At 40.9% G+C, this 21,253-nt stretch overlaps 1 protein-coding gene across 2 annotated transcripts in view; it reads right to left on the minus strand.

The window, feature by feature from the left end:
- RAD51C (RAD51 paralog C) overlaps positions 1–21,253 on the minus strand; it is a 35,125-nt gene that overhangs the window by 13,509 nt on the left and 363 nt on the right. The window contains exons 2-5 of one of the 2 annotated variants that reach the window (XM_036268751.1): positions 17,390–17,648; positions 14,404–14,570; positions 9,352–9,485; positions 3,469–3,600 (exon numbers count right to left, since the gene is read on the minus strand). In XM_036268751.1, coding sequence (XP_036124644.1) covers positions 3,469–3,600; positions 9,352–9,485; positions 14,404–14,570; positions 17,390–17,648 — 692 coding nt within the window. The remainder of the gene's footprint in view (positions 1–3,468; positions 3,601–9,351; positions 9,486–14,403; positions 14,571–17,389; positions 17,649–21,253) is intronic. The other variant, XM_036268752.1, reaches the window with a different exon arrangement.

The raw sequence follows: 21,253 nt of genomic DNA on the forward strand, positions 1-21,253 counted from the left end.
GGCCAGTTTGGCTCAGCGGTTAGAGCGTCGGCCTGCGGTCCGGAGAGACCCGGGTTCGGTTCCCGCTAAGGGCGCGTACCTCAGTTGCAGTTTGTCCCCGGCCCTGGTTGGTCGTGCGGGTGGCAGCCACTCGATGTGTCACTTTCGCGTCGATGTTTCTCTCTCCCGCTCTCTTCCTCTCTCTCTCCCTCCCACTATCTGTGCAAAAAATGGAAAAATGTCCTCGGGTGAGGAAAAAAAAAAAAAAAAGACTCAAAGTTGGGCCCCACCGGTGTGGCTCAGTGGTTGAGCAGTCGACCCATGCACCAAGAGATCACCGGTTCAGCTCCTGGTCAGTACACATGTCCAGATTGTGGACCCAATCCCCAGGGTGGGGCATGCAGGAGGTGGTCAATCAATGTTCTCTCTCATCAATGTTTCTATCTCTCTCTCCTTCTCCCTTCCTCTCTAAAATCAATAAGGAAAATAAGATAAAAAACTGCAATCATACAGCAAAATATTATGTAATTAAGGTAAGGTAGACTTGTACAGTAGTGTATATGGAAAGATGTTCACAATATATTAAGTGAACAAAATACTGCTTTGCATAATAGCACACATAACGAGATCTTACTTTAAAAACATGTTTATGGCCCTGGCCACTTTATCAGTGGTTAGAGCGTAAGCTCTTGGACCAAAGAGTCGCTGGTTCAATTCTGGTCAAGGGCACGTACCTCGGTTGCAGTTCGGTCCCTGGCCCAGGTTGGGGTCATGTGGGAGGCAACCAATAGATGTGTCTCTCTCACATTGCTGTTTCTCTCTTGCTCTCTCGCTCCCTCCCTCCCACTGTCTGAAAATAAAAGGAGAAATAGCCTCATGTGAGGATTAAAAATAAATAAATAAAATAAAATTTTAAAAATGTTTATGTATGCATAAAGTTTAGAAAAATATGTACACCAAATTCAACAATAATCTTCAAGCAATAAATAATATAATTGCTTACTTTCTACATTTTGATAGCTTATAATTGTTTTTTACAGCAAACACCTAAATTAAAATTGTAAAATATATTTATCAAAGTTCATATATGCTTCTATATCTGCTACTTAGAAAATTAAAAATCAAGCTAAAAGAAATTTATAAAGTAAGAGAAGAAAGTATGCCCTCAATCCCATGAAATCCTCTCTCTAGAAGTAACCACTGTTAAGGTTTTGGTCCTCTCAATATTTTTCTTCATAGAAAGAAATATAAATGCTCACATATAATTTTTATTTTCTCTCAAAAGTGGGAGCCACTTGCATGGTCGGTGTGGCTCAGTGGATTGAGCGTCGTCCCAGAGACTGAGATCCTGGTTTGATTCCAGGTCAGGGCACATGCCTGGGTTGTGGGATTCATCCCAAGTAGGGGGTGTGCAGGAGGCAGCCTATCAATGTTTCTCTCTCACATCGATGTTTCTATCTCTCTCTCCCTTCTTCTCTCTCTAAAAAATAAATAAAAATATATTTATAATTTTAAAAAAGTGGTAGCCACTAAATATATTGTCATGCAACTTGAAAATTTTCACTTAATGATATATCTGGATATATCTTGTTTCATGTTAGTATGCATATATTTACATTAATCTCCTTAAAACACTGCATGGTATTCCATATTATTTGCATTACCTTTTTTTTTTTAAATCAGAAAAGATAAAGCTATTTCTGTTAAAAACAAAAACCTAAGAAACTATGCAACCCATTAGTCTTGAGTGCCCCCTACTGGAGGCTCTTCGTTGATATTAACAATGCATAAAATTACAAATTAATGGAAAGAAATAATTCAGACAGGACACTATGCTTTTCAGTACATGGCAAAAAAAAATCTAATAGCTCAAAAAAAAAATGTATGTTCTGAAATTATTTTATTGAGGAATTCTTTAATTTATGATGTATTATAGATTTATGCTAAGGACTCAGAGTAAAGAGAAGAAAATCAAGTTAAGCAGTGTGACCGCCCATTTCCCTCACAGACAACTGTGTATATTTTTGTCAGTGGTGGGATAGGGCTGGAGTGGGAAGTGCTGGCAAAAAGAAAGTTAAAAAAAAGTTTTTGCCTCACTCCTTTTTATCTCTTCACTTTTGAACTTATCTTTACCTCTCCTCACATTTCAAATCTAGAAAAGTTAACTTCACCTCCAAACACTTTGGCTGTTTACACTATGTAATTTTCCTATCTGAGTCTGTGATTATACATGATGTAATAATCAAAGGCTCAAATTAAAAGAAAAATGGAAATGTTGTAAGAGCTTATCTAAAACATATCAAGTATGTTTAGACAAAGAAAACACTGCAATCATCAAAGGTGGCATTTCTTTATCAAAGTCCATCTTCAAAATATGGTATCTTGATTATCCTTATTATTTTCCAGGAAAACTGATACACAACACTTTTGGCTGGAATTAATTTTTTATAGTAACCAAATCAAAACAAAACTACGCCCAGCCGATGTGGCTCAGAGGATTGAGCGTTGTCCCATGGTCTGAGAGGTCCCAGTTCGATTCCTAGTCAGGGCACATGACCAGGTTTTGGGTTCGATTCCCGGTGAGAGGAGTACAGGAGGCAGCCAATTGATGTTTCTCTCTCACATAGATGTTCCTATCTCTCTCTCCCTTACTCTCTCTCTCTACAAAAATCAATAAAAACATATTTTTAAAACAAAAAAAACAAAACTACATTTAAAACTATGTCTAGCCTGGCCAGTGTGGCTCACTGGTTGAATGCCAACCCATGCACCAAGAAGTTGCCGGTTCATTCCTAGTCAGGGCGCATGCTCAGGTTGTGGGCCAAGGCATGCTGGAGGCGACTAATTGATGTTCTCTCTCATTGATGTTTCTATCTCTCTCTCCCTCTCCATTTCCCTCTCTCTCTAAAAATCAATAAAGAAAAAAATTTTTTTAAAAAACCTGTGTCTAGGGTTCTTTAGGGCTAGAGGAATCCTGAAACCATGGATCACCCATATATGCTGAGACATGTGTTAGATGCTTTTTTTTTGGAAGCCCTGCAACTACCCTAAAATTGAATGTATTGTAGAACAGACCTATGGTGCCAATGGGTCATGTTTGGTTAGAAGGTGATGATCTACAGAATTCTACAGATTCCAGGTACTATGGACTTATTTCTTATGGACTAATAAGAGGATATATATTCTTTAAGATGTGTCCTCTGAGTGATTTTGGATTTCTACCTGATAGCCCTAATGGCCACAGATTTTCTGATGATTAGCCAGTATTTATTCTTTTGGTTTGATTATTGTCTCCTGTTTAAGTGAAGTTATTATTGCCACTGAAACCATGTACTTATTAATAAACTATCTGCTATTAAAAAAAAAACAAAAAACTGTGTCTATATTATTTCCTTTTAGTCAGGCAAATTCTATTCTCCTATTTCTAGACATTAATATTTGATACAATCTTATTAACTATAATAAAATTCTCTTAATCATTATACTTACAGCTAATCTGTGATTATTTGCAAGGCTGATCATTTGCTGGGCTAGGCCATTTAATAATCGAGTTCGAAGGGATAAGTCATCAAAGTCATGACGAAAAGGAAAAGCAATACCATCCACTATCACTAATCGAACCTAAATAAAGAAGAGATAATATTAGGTTTGGTATTAAAAATAGAACTGAAGCCCGGCCAGTGTGGCTCAGTGGCTGAGCATCGACCCATGCACCAAGAGGTCACCAGTTCAATTCCTGGTCAGGGCACATGCCCAGGTTGTGGGCCCAATCCCCAGTGGGGGGCGGGCAGGAGGCAGCCCATCGGTGTTTCTCTCTCACATCGATCTTTTTATCTCTTTCTCCCTTCTTCTCTCTCCAAAGCAAAACAAACATATTTAAAATAAATAGCCCTGGCCAGTTTTGCTCAGCAGTTAGAGCATCAGCCCATGGATCAATGAGTCACAGATTTGATTCCAGCCAAGGGCACATACCTCGATTGCAGTGTGGCCCTGGCCCTGGTCGGGGTCGTGTGGGAGGCAGCCACTCGATGTGTCTCGCTCACATTGATGTTTCTCTCTCTCTCTCCCTCCCTCCATCCCATTCTATCTAAAGATAAATAGAAAAATATCCTTGGGTGAGGATTGAAGAAAAAAAATAAATAAAATAAAATTGATATAAAAGGCACAGTACATTGCATTAAAAAATCTTAATATCTAGTGTTCTATTTCCAACTCTACAAAGGTTTTATTTTGGGTATTTATGTATTTATTCATCCAATGCTTTTCTTTCTCTTTTTTTTTTGGCCTAGGGAGAGGGGGGCACCGAGGGAGAATGTGAAGGAAAATTATCCAGTGTTTTAAAAAAATCCTTACCCCATGGAAGTAGGGTACAGACTGACAACCCTCAGAAGAGGGGATGTAGGGGAGAGATAAACCACAGAACTTATATGCATGTACACATAAGCAATGGACATGGACAACAAAGCTGGAGACAGGGTGGGGGGAATGGGGAGGAGGGTGTCAATGGGAAAAAAAGGAGAAACATCTGTAACAAAAATAAATTAATTAAAAAAAATCCTTACCCAAGGATATGTTTATTGATTTTATTTATTTTTTAAATATGTATTTATTGATTTTTTAGGGGGAGAGGAAGAGAAATAGAAACATTGATGAGAGAGAAACATTGATTTGCTGATTCCTACACACCCCCCATTAGGAGATCAAGCCTAAAACCTAGGCATATGCCCTGACCAGGAATTGAACTGGTGACCTCCTGGTGCACAGGACCATGCTCAATCCAATGAGCCACACCAGCTGGGCAATTTACTGTTTACTAATTTTAGAGAGAGGAAGGAGCGGGGAGAGAGAGAGAGATACATCGATTGTTTGTTTGCATCCCATACTCGCCCCTGGGGTTTTAACCCACAACCTAGGTATGTGCCCCGACTGGGAATTGAACCCACAACCTTTTTGGTGGACAGGATGCTGCTCCAACCAACTGAGCCACCCGCCAAGGCAATTCATCCAATGTTTCTGCACTAATCACTAAAAATTAAAAAGTAATCTTGTTTGATCATTTATCTGCTTAAAAAAGTAATTCAGCGAAAAGAAAAAGAAGCATTTACAATTTTCTTATCAGTTACCACTATATATAGTCTTTACAGAGGTATTTTACTGACAAAAAGCACTTTTTAAAGTCTTAAATTTATCAGTTAAATACATCACTTTTACCTTCAGGATTTCTTTTATGTTTAAAAAAAAACTCTTCAAGTATTAAATTTAATACCTTCTTCAAAAACTTAATGGTAAACATTTTCCCCTTAATTTTTTTTTTGTATGTTTTTTATTGATTTTTTAGAGGGAGAGGGAGTGAGAAATAGAAACATCTATGAGGAAGAGAAACATCAACATCGATTGACTGCCTCCTGCATGCCCCCTACAGGGCATCAAGTGCCGCAACCCAGGCATGTGCCCTGACTAGGAATCGCAAACCCAGCGACTTCTTGGTGTATAGGTTGACACTCAACCACTGAGCCACACCAGCCAGGCTCCCCTTAGTTTCAAATATACTACAGGGCAACTAACAGAATCTGTTATAATACAGAATTCTGCATGAGGCAGGTTTGTCTTGAAGGTTTACTTATAGATGATAAACATTTTCATGACAGTTTCATTTCTAATACAATCCAAATAATGGCTCCTACAGTGAACTTAGAGTAAACAAAGAAAAACTACAAGATATTTTTTTCTTTCTAAGAAGGATTAGGCTAAAGAGGCTTTTGTGAAGCAATGTATAAGCCATTTTTATATCTTTTATTTAGACCATTCATTCATTCAGTAAATATTTATTCACACCTACTGTATGCTAGTCACTGTTACAGGTATTGAGGAACAAGAGATAAGGTTCCTGCTCTCTTGGAGATTATGTTCTAGTAGAGTAAGAGACAATTAACATGCAAAGACATATATAAATAAAATAATTTCTGATAATGACAGCAGCTAGGAAGACACTATAACTGGGTGAAAATGACTAAGAATAAGTAGGTATTGGGAGGCTAACTTAAACTAGATGTGAGGGAAAGCATCAATGAGAAGTCAGGCAACAAAACTGAGTCCTGGATAAGAGCCTCTAGGAGAAAAAGACAATCTACGTATAAGGAGTAGGAAGGGCAAAGGACCTAAGACACAAATAAGTTTGGCATGTTTAAGGGTCAGAAAAAAGTAGTGAGAGGGAATGGAAGGACATTATATCAGGAAGGTATAATGATGAACTAAAGCCAAATCCTACAAGCTGCTGAGTCAAGTGCTAAATTTTCAGAAACTTTGCAAATTAATCATTAAATACAGCCATTAAAAGTAAAAAAAACTATATAATTTTATGAGTAAATAAATCATATTAGTATATGGATAAAGTAAAATATAAAAATAAATACTGAAAATTCATTTCTTTTTAATTATTTTATATTTTACTATTATCTATGCTCTTAAGATTATTTGCACCTATTTTACCTTTTTTTTTTACCCTCACCCGAGGATATTTTTCTATTTATCTTCAGATAGAGTGGGAGGGAAAGGGAGAGACAGAGAAACATCAATGTGAGAGGGACACATCGACTGCCTCCCACATGACCCCAACCAGGGCCGGGAACAAACCGCAACTGAGGTACATGCCCTTAGCCGGAATCGAACCCACAACTCATTGGTCCATGGGCCGATGCTCTACCACTGAGCCAAACCAGCCAAGGAGTACCTATTTTATCTTTTTTTTTTTTTTTTTTATCCTCACCCGAGGACATTTTTCCATTTTTTGTTCAGGTAGAGTGGGAGGGAGAGAGAGGAACAGAGAGAGAGAGAAACATCGATGTGAAAGGGCCACTCGCACAACCCAACCAGGGCCAGGGACAAACTGCAACCGAGGTACGTGCCCTTAGCGGGAACCGAACCCGGGTCTCTCAGGACCGCAGGCTGACGCTCTAACCGCTGAGCCAAACCGGCCAGGGCCCTATTTTATCTTAATAGTGGAACTACTACAAAGTGATGTGCTACAGTATATTGTTTCCTCTCTACTCTATGTTTAGTGACATCACATTGGTAGCTTGAAATCTCCCATGAAAGGATTTTCTATGTCGAAATCAGCAAATAAATCAGCTACAGATGAGGACTTGATTTGTTTAGCTGATTGTCTAAACTTTTAATAAAGTTATAGGGAAAATGTCAAAATCACATTGACCTTTAAAATGTGTTGTGTCGCCTGGCTGGTGTGGCTCAGTGCTTGAGCATTGACCCATGCACCAAGAGGTCGCCAGCTCGATTCCCAGTCAGGGCACACACCCAGGTTGTGGGCCCAATCCCCAGTGGGGGGCATATGGGAATAGGTCAATCGATGTTCTCTCTCATGGATGTTTCTCTCTCTCTCCCCCTCTCCTTTCCTCTCTCTCTTTCTCTGAAATCAATAAAGAAAAAAAAATGTGTCTATACCCATTATATTGTGAACTACACAAAAATTGAGAAAATACTATTCTAATAGAAAACTAATGATTTAACTAGGTATAATAATTAGCTCAAATCATCAGAAAAATATTCCATAGGAAAACTCCATATAATTATAGGGGTTTTTGTTGTTAATCTTCACGTGAGGATATTTTTTCCATTGATTTTTAGAGAAAATGAAAGCGAAGGAGGGACAGACAGAGAGAGAAAGAAACATCTATGTGAGAGACACATTGATCAGCTCCCTCCTACATGCGCCTTGGGGGCCAGGGATAGAACCTGCAGCCCAGGCACAAGCCCTTGACCAGAAATTGAACCCATAACCCTTCAGTCCATGGGCTGACACTCTAACCACTGAGCACACTAGTCAGGGCTAATTATAGGTTTTGACACCAGGATATTTGCAGGGAGCCCCAAATACCCAGGGCATCCAAAGACCTCTCTGCTCATGTCAGAAGACCTGTATAGCCTATCCTCCAAAGGACAAAAATTGGGAACTGCCTGTTTTTCCTCTCCACAATCCAGATTTTACTGAAAGTGGCTAAATTACAAAGATCTGGACTGTCTTCTAAGTGGTAACTATTCACACTGATAGCTTTCCCCAAGTTTAGGATGGAAGTTCTTAGATATGCTATGGTGAATATCCTTGGTTTCTCAAAAGGGAGAGTATACTGAAGATAGAAAGCCAATAAATTACAGAGTGAGTAAGATAAAACGAAGATTGTCATTTAACTCATAAAAGCTGAAAGTAAAAAGTTACCAACTGTGGCCCTGACCTGTGTGGCTCAGTTGATAGGGTGTCATCCAGTGAACTAAAAGGCTGCTGGTTTGATTCCCGGTCGGGCACACGCCAAGGTTGTGGGCCCAATCCTCAGTGGGCGGCATGCAGGAGCAGCCAATCGATGTTCTCTCTCATTGATGTTTCTATCTCTCTCTCCCTCTCCCTTCCTCTCTCTCAAAAATCAATAAAGAAAAAAAAATTTTTTAAAGTCTATTTTCATTTATTTTAGGAACTGCCATACTGTTTTCTACAGCAACTATACCATTTTACATTCTCAACAGCAAAAAGTACCTTCTTAAGATGAAATATGTAACTGAAAAAAGAATAAGGTCTATCTGTATGTAATGATATAGAAAGACATGCAAAATGCTAAGCCAAAACAGAAGGAGCAGAACAATTTAACAGTATAATTCCATGAACATATGTTAAAAATGGGGAGCTAGATATTAAAATATGTATAAAAAATTTTTGTCTGGCCGGTGTGGCTCAGTGGTTGAACGTCAACCCATGTACCAAGAGGGTGCCGGTTCAATTCCTAGTCAGGATACATGCCCAGATTGTGGGCCCAATACCCAGCTGGGGGCGAGCAGGAGGCAGCCAATCCATGTTCTCTCATCATCGATGTTTCTATCTCTCCCTCTCTCTCACTTCCTCTGTCTAATCAATAAAGGAAAAAAATTTTTTTTTAATTTTTTTTTTGTGTGTGGTATGTGCCCCTAGCGGGAACTGAACCTGAGACTCTCTGGTCCACAGGCCGACACTCACCGCTGAGCCAAACCGGCCAGGGCAAATTTTTAAAACTTTTTTGATAAGACACACAAGAACTATTAATAGTGGTCAACTTTGGGGAGAGGTACTAGGAAGCAGCAGCAGAAGAGAATTGTTATTTTTCATTTTATCCCTCTACAATTTGTTTGATAGGAGTTATTCCACCTTTAGTGGAGATGGAACCTCTTTTTATATTATTTCAATTTCTTACTTTGGGCATAACATTAATATGTACATGCTAAATAAATATAAACATAAATAAACTGTAGGCCAAGGAATAAAGAAAATTTCTGAATTGCTTAATCAAACACCTCATAAAATACTTAATTATATTTCAGTACTTTGAGCCATACCTTAGAGTGTTCCAAAAGGAAGTCTGAAAGTAGATAAACTTGTGCCAGTAGCTCTGTGTAGTCATGACAACGAAAATAATAAATATGGGAAAGAATATTTTCAAGAGTAAAATTCTCCAAAGCCTTTGGGTGTGCTGAAATAAAAAACAAAATAATCTTAAAATAGTGTTAACTGTTTTTGATACATTGGTGACAACATAAAAACAATACCTTTGAATAACAAAATGCTTCACTGTGAATAACAAAACTCTTGACTTTAATTGAAAGATGATAAAATTGTACCGAATTACTATAAATTATCATTTCCTAATTCCTATCCTATTTTCACCCTTTCCACCATTTCCTTATATACTACACTATCTAGAAATTGTTTATACACATATACAACTAGTTTGTTTGTTTCTTTTGGTATGTGCCCCTAGCAGGAACTGAACCCGGACTCTCTGGTCTGCAGGCCAATGCTCCAACCGCTGAGCCAAACCGGCCAGGGCATACAACTAGTTTTTAATACCTGCCTTTTCATATTTCTAGTTATTGGCTTCCGCTGAATATAAGTAACATAATGGAATTTCTCTTTCTTGTTTTTTTCATAGAACTACAGGCTATAAACTAACAGTTAAAAGGAAAAATGTTCAAAAGAGGCATTGTCCCCCTTAAATGCTATAGTATAACTTGATTTAAGTAGAAACAATGACATAAAATTAAATTCCCTTCTTAGATTGGATTTTAAAATAAGCAGTTTGGCCCTGGATGATGTGGCTCAGTGGTTAGAGCATCAGTCCTTGCACTAGAGTCATAGGTTCGATTCCCAGTCAAGGGCACATACCTGGGTATCAGGCACATTCCCTAGCCTGTTGGGGCGTGTGGGGGAGGCAACAGATCATCTTGTCTCTCTCACATCAATGTTTCTCTCCACCCCACATCACACTCTCTTGAAAAAAAAAAAAAATCAATGGAAAAAACTATCCCCATGTGAGAATTAAAAAAAAAAAAGAAAAGAAAAAAAAAAAAAAAGCCCTGGCCGGTTTGGTTCAGCAGTTAGAACACCGGCCTGCGGTCCGGAGAGACCCGGGTTCAGTTCCCGCTAAGGGCGCGTACTTCGGTTGCAGTTTGTCCCTGGCCCTGGTTGGTCGTGCGGATGGCAGCCACTCGATGTGTCCCTTCACGTCGATGTTTCTCTCTCTCTCCCTTCCTCTCTCTCCCTCCCACTCTATCTGTACAAAAAATATCCTCAGGTGAGGATAAAAAAAAAAAAAAAAAAAGCAGCAGCAGCAGTTTGGCTTTGTATATATTTCAAAAAAGAGCCACTTAAAAATTATTGCATTTTATTTATTTATTTATTGTTGTTGTTGTTGAAAGTACTACAGATGCCCTCCTTTTTTCCCCATTGACCCCCTCCTTCCCACTCCCAGCCCCCTCTTGCCTTCCCAGCCTAGTGTCCCTGTTGATTGGTTGTGCATATATGCATATAGTTCCTTGGTTTATCTCTTCCCTCCCCTCCCACCCCCATCTCTCTGAATTTGTCAGTCTGTTCCCTACTTCCATGATTCTGGATCTCTTTTGGTTGACAGCTTATTTTGTTCATTATGTTCCACAAATAAGTGAGATCCTGTGGTACTTGTCTTTCCCTGACTGGTTTATTTCACTTAGCATAATACTCTCCAGGTCCCTCCATGTCCTCTCAAAGGATAAGAGATCTTTTTTTCTTACAGCTGCATAGAAATTGTTGCATTTTAAAATGTACTTAAGCCCTGGCCGGTTTGGCTCAGCGGTTAGAGCGTTGGCTTGCGATCTGGAGAGACCCGGGTTCGGTTCCTGCTAAGGGCACGTACCTCGGTTGCAGTTTGTCCCCGGCCCTGATTGGGTTGTGTGGGTGGCGACCACTCGATGTGTCCCTTTCATGTCGATGTTTCTCTCTCTCTCTCTCTCTCTCCCTCCTTCCCACTCTATCTGAACAAAATATCGAAAAATGTCCTCAGGTGAGGATAAAAAAAAAAAAAAGTACTTAAGCCCTGGACAGTCTTGCTAAGTGGTTAGAGTACTGACCCAAGGACCAAAGGGTCATGGGTTTGATTCTCAGTCAAGGGCACAAACCTCAGTTGCAGGTCCCATCCCTGGCCCTGGGCAGGGTGGTGTGGGAGGCAACCAATCGATGTGTCTCACATGGATGGTTCTCTCTTTCTCCCTCCTTTCCTGTCCCTCCCTTTCTCCCTTCTGCTCTCTCTCTTAAAAAATCAATGGAGCCCTGGCTGGTTTGGCTCACTGGTTAGAGTGCCGGCCTGCAGACCAGAGACCCAGGATCGGTTCCCACTAAGAGCATGTACCTTGGTTGCAGTTTGTCCCCAGTCGCGGTTGGGGTCATGTGGGTGGCAACCACTCGATGTGTCTCTCTCACATCAATGTTTCTCTCTCTCTCTCCCCCCTCTGTCCTTCCCACTCTATCTAAAGATAAATGCAAAAATGTCCTTGGATGAGGATTGGAAAAAAAAAATCAGTGGAACCCGGCCAGTGTGGCTCAGGGGTTGAGTGTCGATCCATGCCCCAAGAGGTCATTAATTTGATTCCTGATCAGGGCATATGCCCAGGTTGTGGGTCAAATCCCTGGTGGGAGGCATGCAGGAGGAGGCCAATCAATGTTCTCTCTCATCGATGTTTCTCTCTCTCCCTCTCCCTTCCTCTCTCTCTAAAACCAATAAAGAAAAAAAAAATAGCCCTGGCCAGTTTTGCTCAGCGGTTAGAGCATTGGTCTGTGGTCCAGAGAGACCACGGTTCAGTTCCCACTAAGGGCATGTGCCTCGGTTGCAGTTTGTCCCCGGCTCTGGTTTGGTTGCACGTGCGGGAGGCAGCCACTCGATGTGTCCCTTTCGTGTCAATGTTTCTCTCTCTCTCTCTCTCTCTCCCACTCTATCTGAACAAAAAATGGAAAAATGTCCTCAGGTGAGGATAAAAATAAAAATATAAAAATATCCTTGGGTGAGGATTAAAAACCAATAATAATAACTAAAATAAAATATACTTAAGTTTTAACACTGAAAAAAAACCCAAGAAGTTAAATTTCAGAAAACATTGCCTACTGCAAATGTACTTCTTTTTTTTTTTTTTATCCTCACCCGAGGACATTTTTCCATTTTTTGTTCAGATAGAGTGGGAGGGAGAGAGAGGAAGAGAGAGAAAGAGAGGAACATCAACGTTAAAGGGACACATCGAGTGGCTGCCTCTCCCATGACCCAACCAGGGCCAGGGACAAACCGCAACCGAGGTACACACCCTCAGCGGGAACTGAACCTGGGTCTTTCTGGACCACAGGCTGACGCTCTAACCGCTGAGCCAAACCGCCCAGGGCTATACTTCTTTTTTTACTATTGATTTTTAGAAAGGAAGGGAGAGGGAAAGAGAGAGAGAAACATCAATAGGCTACCTCCTACACCCCCCCCCCCATCCCACAGGGGATTGAGCCCAAAACCTGGGAACATGTTTTTGACTGGGAATGGAACCAGCAACCCTTCAGTGCACAGGATGATGCTCAACCAACTGAGCCACACCAGCAAGGGCCAAATATACATTTTAAGAGTTCATTTTCAACCAAAAAATGACACCTTCGTCTCACACCACTTACTAAAAACTGTACCTCCTAGTCCTATACCTACAATATTTACAATAAGATTTTAAGACACTATTACAGCCCTGGCCGGTGATTGGAACATCATCCCATACACCAAAAGGCTGTGGGTCAATTCCAGTCAGGGCACATACCTAGGTTGCAGGTTCAATCCCCAGTCGGGACGCCTAGGGGAGGCAGCTAATTGATGTTTCTCTCGCACATCAATGTTTCCCTCTCTCTCTCCCTTCCTGTCTCTCTAAAATCAATAAAAAACATATCCTCAGGTGAGAATTTTAAAACAAACAAGAAAACACTATTACAAATATATATTATGTCTACGGCCACACCACCCTGAACAAATCTGATCTTGTCTGATCTCACAAGTATACATTGTGATATGGGTAGCTTTAAAGACTTTCAGCAGATATACTGGTCATTTGTTAAAAAGGACACATAGCACTCCCATGAAAATAAAAATTTCCACCTGATCACAAACATTTAGAGAAAATACAAGCATATATGAAAAGCACTGTTTTTTGGAACTTCTGGAGAAAATAAAGACTACGTATTCAAAAAATAAAATATAATAAAACAAAGCAAATTTTAAAAAAGGTCTAACCGGAAACCATTCAATTTTATAAGTAATTGAAAGGACAAGAACTTGAATATAAATTACCTTTAAAAATATTTTTTTACTTTTATTTTCACATAATAAATGCAAAATTTTCTCAAAGACTAGCAATACAATTAACATAGTCATGAAGTCAATTACATATACTCATAGCCCCATTGGTCAATCGGCTTAATTCTCCAAATATTTCCAGACATGGTTTTTCTCAAGTACCTTTGGTTTTTGGAAAAAAACAGTATGATAGTCAATACACTGAATGCATTGAATACAGTAAATGCACTGAGACAACACTTATATTAAACTTCCATCAAAATTATTTTATACCTGGCAGGTCAGTATGATTTGAAGTCACACTCTACACTGAAATACGTACACAAATTTTGCCCTAGAGCTCCTTCAGTAAGTGAGGGCCATAAAAGGTGAAGAAAAGGCCAAGTCAGGCTGTGGCATTTCTAATTTTTTTTTTATTGATTTTAGAGAGAGAGGATGGGAGAGGGAGAGAGATAGAAACATTGATGAGAGAACATCTATTGGCCGCCTCAGCATGCCCCCCACTGGAGATCTGGCCCACAACCTGGGCATGTGCCCTGACCAGGAATTGAACAGACAACCTCTTGGTGTGTGGGTTGACGCTCAACCACTAAGCCACACCAGCCAGGCGGCATTTCTAATTTTTAAGAGGGATATGAGAATTTAACATCAGTACACTGTCAAATCATTAAGCTTCACTTTCCAAAACTGTCTCTCATTAAGGTCTGTGTTGAGTACAAATGCAAATTTCTCTTATTTTACAGAAAAAGAGAATCACTTCATAACTTACCCTCTTCCATTTGTGTTCCTGCTATAAGCTGAAGGTGCTGGATGCAGGCAGTAGCAAGGTCTACCACTCTATCAACTATAAAACTTCCCTCTGTATCAATAAAAACTGCTTCACCTTCCACTCCTCCAAAACATTCTGGTATCTGCACATCTACTGCCAACTGCATACTATCAAGAGAAAGAAGTCAAAGGAACAAATCATTATCATGATTTTTTTTTATCCTCACCCGAGGACATTTTTTGATATTTTGTTCAGATAGAGTAGGAGGGAGGGAGAGAGAGAGAAACATCTACATGAAAGGGACACATCAAGTGGTCGCCACTTGCACGACCCAACCAGGGCTGGGGAAAAACTGAAACCGAGGTACGTGCCCTTAGTGGGAACCAAACCCGGGTCTCTCTGGACTGCAGGCCGATGCTCTAACTGCTGAGCCAAACCGGCCAGGGCATTATCATGATCTTTTAAAGTAGTGTTTTTCACCCAGGCAGTGTGGCTCAGTGGATTGAGCGTTGTCCCCTGGACAGAGGGATCCTGGTTCAATTCCCAGTCAGGGCATGTGCCTGGGTTGTGGGCTTGATCCCCAGGTGGGGGCCGTGCAGGAGGCAACCAATCCATGTCTATCTCTTGCATCGATGTTTCTGTCTCTCTCTCCCTTTCTGTCTCTAAAATAAAAAATAAATAAATAAAATAAAGTAGTGTTTTTCAAACTCCAGATCATCACCTATTAGGTACCACTAAATGTTTTATAAATGCAAATATATTCCCCCAAACAAGAGATGGCTGATTCTCCATGGCTCCAAATACAGGGTGGGGCAAAAGCAGGGTCCCAGTTGTGAGTACTCACAACATTCTATTCTTGTATTATTTCTTACCGATTATTGCATTATTTTCCATATAAACTCCTATAAACCTACTTTTGCCCCACCCTGTATATTTCAATTAATTGATGCTTGCATTAGGGATAGGGTGTGCTTATAAAATCATAATTAAGAAATTTTTATCTTTTTCTTTTCATTTATTTTCAGAGAGAGCAGGAGGGAGGGGGGAAGAGAGAGAGAAACATCGATGTGAGAGAGACACATTGAGTGGTTGCCACCCACACAATCCCAACCGGGGCAGGGACAAACTGCAACCGAGGTATGTGCCCTTAGCAGGAATCGAACCAGGGACTCTGGTCCATAGGCCAACACTCTAACCGCTGAGCCAAATTGGCCAGGGCTGGTTTTTTTTTTAATCCTCACCCATGGGAGGGAGAGAGACACATCGATTGTTTGCCACCCATACAACCCCAACCAGGGCCAGAGACAAACTGCAACCGAGGTATGTGCCCTTAGCCGGAATCAAACCCAGGACTCCTTGGTCGACAGGCCAACACTCTAACCACTAAGCCAAACTGGCCAGGGCTTAAATATGTTTTTATTGATTTTTTATTTTATTTTATTTTAGTATTGATTTTACAGAGAGGAAGGGAGAGAGAGAGAGAAACATCAATGTGAGGATCAGCTGCCTCCTGCAGACCCCCTACTGGGGATCAAGCCCACAACCTGGCATATGCCCTGACCTGGAATCCAATGAGGATCTCTCAGTCCATGGGAAGACGCTTAGTCCACTGAGCCACACTAGCCAAGCATGAGTCAAGAATTTTAGTGCTTGTTTAGGTCTCTGAGAATGGAACCTTTTCTTATTATATATAAATCTACTTTCAAACATTTGTCTTTCAAATATATTCTTGGGAATTAGCAATGTAATAAAGTAGAAAACTGCTTATTTATCCTAATGACTACATTACAATGTTATAAAAGAAACATTTTTTTCTTTATTGATTTTAGAAAGAGAGGGAGAGGGAGAGAGATAGAAACATCAATGAGAACCCTGGCCGGTTTGGCTGAGTGGTTAGAATGTCGGCCCATGGACCGGAGAGGCCGGGGTTTAGTTCCTGCTAGAGGCACGTACCTCGGTTGCAGTTTGTCCCTGGCCCCAGTTGGGGTCGTGTGGGTGGCAGCCACTCGATGTGTCTCTCTCTCACATTGATGTTTTTCTCCATCTCTTCCTCCCTGTCTCCCTCCCACTCTATCTGGGGACAAATGCAAAAATGTCCTGGGGTGAGGATAAAAAAACAAAACACAAACATCGATGAGAGAGAACATCGATTAGCCGCCTCCTGCATGCTCCCAGGGATTTGGCCCACAATCTGGGCATGTGCCCCAACTGTGAATCAATCCGGCAACCTCTTGGTGCACGGGTCAATGCTCAACCACTGAGCCACACCAGCCGGCTGAAACATTTTTTCTTTTTCTCTTTTTTATCCTCACCTGAGGATATTTTTCCATTTTTTAGTTCAGATAGAGTGGGAGAGAGAAAGAGGAAAAGAGAGAAACATCAATGTGAAAGGGACACATCGAGTAGCCACCTCCCGCATGACCCCAACCAGGGCTGGGGATGAACCACAGCCGAGGTATGTGCCCTTGACCGGAATTCAACCCGCGACTCATTGGTCCACGGTCTGACGCTCTAACCGCTGAGTCAAACCAGCCAGGGCTTATTTTTATTTATTTATTTTTTTTCTTTATTTATTTTTAGAGAGAGAGGAAGGGAGAAGGAGATAGAAACATCGATGAGAGAGAACATCGATTGGCTGCCTCTTGCACACACCCCACTGGGGGTTTGACCCATAACCTGGGCATGTGCCCAGACCAGGAATTGAACCAGCGACTTCTCGGTGCAGGAGTCGATGCTCATCCACTGAGCCACACTGGCCCGGCTGAAACATTTTTTATATCAAAATATTTGTATTAATTTATCAAGATGGGGTGTTAAAGTAACATAAATGTTAAGCTGGTTTTTGTTTGATGCATGTATGCAAACACAAAAAATTGTGAACACATACATGTCTTTTTTGGTCTGACTATAGACCCATAGCACAATATTCTATTATTACATAAAATGTTATTAAGCCCACCCTTAAGAAGGGAACATTTTAATTTACCATAGTTGTGTTTTTCCAACACCTGGTGCACCACAAATTTCTGTTGTTTTGGTTAAGGGTACTCCACCCCCAAGAATACTATCTAGTGCTGAACAGAAGGTAATTATGAAGTTCTGGGTATGCTCCTGCTCAAGAAGATCCAGTGCTGTACATTTCTTGCCTGACTCAGCTGTACCGGCATGTCCTGGTTTATCTGTGAGACATTCTCTTCTTATAATTTGCAGAGTTTCTAAGGCTTCCTCTTTAGATATCCCAACTTCTGAAAGTAGAGTAAGAAAAAAACATACCTGGCTTTAGAGATTAAAACAGTATAACATACATTTTGGTTGTCATTAATTTTTTTTCATTTTCTTTATTGTTGTAAGTATTACAGATGTTTGTCTTCGTTAATTTTAATTTTTAGATAACAAGTTGATACCAAGAGCAGAGAAACATAAAAATAAACATTCCAGCTCTGGCCTGTTTGGCTCAGCAGTTAGAGCATCAACCTGTGGACTGAAAGGTTGCAGGTTCAATTCCAGGTCAAGATCACGTACCTTGACTGTAGGTTTGATCCCCAGCCCTAGTGGTGATTATGCAGGAGGCAACCAATTGATGTATCTCACATCAATGTTTCTCTCGCACTCCTTCCCTTCCACTCTATCTAAAAAATCAATGGGCCCTGGCAGGTTTGGCTCAGCGGTTAGAGCGTTGGCCTGTGGTCCAGAGAGACCCGGGTTCGGTTCCCGCTAAGGGCACGTGCTTCAGTTGCAGTTTGTCCCCAGCCCTGGTTGGTCGTGCGGGTGGCAGCCACTCGATGTGTCCCTTTCACTTCGATGTTTCTCTCTCTCTCTTTCTTCCTCTCTCCCCCTCCCACTCTGTCTGAACAAAAAATGGAAAAATGTCCTTGGGTGAGGATAAAAGAAAAAAAAAAAAAAGCACTTCATCTTCGCCCTGACCAGTTTGGCTCAGCGGTTAGAGTGTTGGCCTGCGGTCCAGAGAGACCAGAGTTCGGTTCCCGCTAAGGGCATGTACCTCGGTTGCAGTTTGTCCCCGGCCCTGGTTGGGTTGTGCAGGAGGCAGCCACTCGATGTGTCCCTTTCATGTTGACGTTTCTCTCTCTCTCTCTTCCTCTCTTTCCCTCCCACTCTATCGGAACAAAAATGGAAAAATGTCCTCAGGTGAGGAAATAAATAAATAAATAAATAAATAAATAAATAAATAAAACCAATGGGAAAATGTCCTCTGGTGAGGATTAACAAACAAACAAAATGTAACATTCCATTAACTATTTCATCTTTCAAGTAAATAATGGCATTTGTGTTTTCTTAGTCTTCACATACTTAAAAGATTTACTACCTAAGAAATAGAATTCAAAAACCTAAACCTAAAGCATTTCTAAGTACCTACAAAAATATCTCAGGATGCAGAAATAAAATTGTACTAGCAGTAAGTCCTTTTACTCTCTCTTTTGGTCTTTTGAAGTCATAATTATCTTGCTCTCATAAGGTATACAAATTATTATTTTTTATTTTTTATCCTCACCCGAGGATATTTTTCCCTTTTTTGTACAGATAGAGTGGGAGGGAGAGAGAGGAAGGAGAGAGAGAAACATCGACGTGAAGGGACACATCGAGTGGCTGCCACCCGCAGACCAACCAGGGCCGGGGACAAATTGCAACTGAAGTACGTGCCCTTAGTGGGAACCGAACCCGGGTCTCTCCAGACCGCAGGCCGACGCTCTAACCGCTGAGCCAAACTGGCCAGGGCGGTATACAAATTATTTTAAGAAGAGAATGAAAATGGCCTCTTTAATTACCTAAAACAAGAATCAACTTTAAGAAGTGCATGTGACCCTGGCTGGTGTGGCTCAGTTGGTTGGAGCGTCATCCTGTGCACTGAAAGGTGGCAGGTTCAATTCCTTGTCAGGGCACATAGCCAGGTTTTGGGTTAGATCCTGGGTTGGGGCTCATAGAAGAGGCAACTGATCAATGTTTCTCTCTCACATTGATGTTTCTCTTTCTCTCATTCTCCCTTCTCTCTAAAATCAATTTTTAAAAAACAATTTGCTTTAAAAACAAAGTGCATGTGCATATATTATTCATAATAAAAAACTTTCCATGGAAACACTGGCATAAAAAATTCATGTATCACACCCTGGCTGGTTTGGCTCAGCGGTTAGAGTGTTAGCCTGCGGTCCAGAAAGACTCAGTTTCGGTTCCTGCTAAGGGCGCGTACCTGGGTTGCAGTTTGTCCCCGGCCCTAGTTGGTCATGCGGGTGGCAGCCACTCGATGTGTCCCTTTCACGTCGATGTTTCTCTCTCTCTCTCCCACTCTATCTGAACAAAAAATGGAAAAAAATGTCCTCGGGTGAGGATAAAAAAAATTCATGTATCACTCTAAGTTATTTAATGAGAAAAATTATTTGATGCACAATTATTTTAAACAATACACTTATGCTTTCCTCAACTACACAATTTCATTCACATATGACAATATGGCCTGAAAAAGAGAAAATGGTAATTACAAAACAAACTGCTGCCCTAGCCAGTGTGGCTCAGTGATTGGGCACCATCTTGTACACTGAAAAGTTACTGGTTTGATTTCCCTGTCCCGGCACATGCCACAGTTGTGGGCTCAATCTCTGGTAGTGGGTGTGCAGGAGGCAGTCAATCGATGTTTCTGGCTTGCTCTTGAACTCTCTATCCTCTATCTCTTAAAAACAAACAAACAAACAAAAACCAAGCTGCTAATAAAAAAAAAATAATGGTGAAGATGATATCACTTATGAGATTGATATATCAGTGCTTGATTTGGTAAGGTAAATCAATAGTTAACATTGAGTCTACATTTATTCTTTTTTTTTTTTAGAGTCTACATTTATTCTTGAGTGACTAGTAGAAATCTCCTTATTTACATTGTTAAGGACAGTGACTTAAAATCCTGTTCTTTCTTGCCCCACCCCAGTGCTTGAGCTGTCCACCACAGAGTCACTGTTTGGATTCCCCATCAGGGCACAAGCCCAGGTTGTGGGCCAAATTCCCAGTGGTGGGCATGCAAAGGCAGCCGCAGAGGCAGCCAATGTTCTCATCAATGTTTCTATCTCTCCCATTCCCTTCCTGTCTCCCTAAAAATCAATAAAGAAAAAATAAAGAAAAATCCTGTTCTTTCTTGATAGCATAGTTCTAGGCAAACCACAGTGGAATGCAATGTGCACAGTGAGACTGACTGCAGACAGCTTTATTTTTATATGCCTCAGGATGCGGTGGTTCCCACCAACTTACTATCTACAGTGTTCTGGCCCTGGCCAGTTTGGCTCAGCGGTTAGAGCGTCGGCCTGCGGTCTGGAGAGACCCGGGTTCGGTTCCCGCTAAGGGCACGTACTTCGGTTGCAGTTTGTCCCCGGCCCTGGTTGGTCGTGCGGGTGGCAGCCACTCGATGTGTCCCTTCGCGTCGATGTTTCTCTCTCTCTCCCTTCCTCTCTCTCCCTCCCACTCTATCTGTACAAAAAATGGAAAAATATCCTCGGGTGAGGATAAAAATAAATAAAAATAATACAGTGTTCTGAAATGTGAGGTTTAGGGTTTTCTCAGTGAGTTACATAAAAGAAGCAATGTCTTCTTTCTACTGCTTTCTCTAGATTCAGGGGCTTCTACTCCTTTTCTCGCTTAATGTCTCTAGTCCTGTCACGAATCCTTCATTTCTCAAACTTAACATCTACCCCTTGGATCTGGGAACAACGAAAATTTAACAGCCTGAGTTCCATCCTGGCTCCACAACTTCCTAGCCGTCATCATGAAAAGTTACTTAATTAGATATGGTCCACGTAAAAGGTTTATTGGTTTTTTTGTGTGTTTTTTTGAGTATGAGATAATCCTCAGAGCA

Source organism: Molossus molossus, unplaced genomic scaffold (genome assembly GCF_014108415.1).
Source record: "Molossus molossus isolate mMolMol1 unplaced genomic scaffold, mMolMol1.p scaffold_m16_p_19, whole genome shotgun sequence".
In the NCBI taxonomy this organism is placed as follows: Eukaryota; Metazoa; Chordata; class Mammalia; order Chiroptera; family Molossidae; genus Molossus; species Molossus molossus.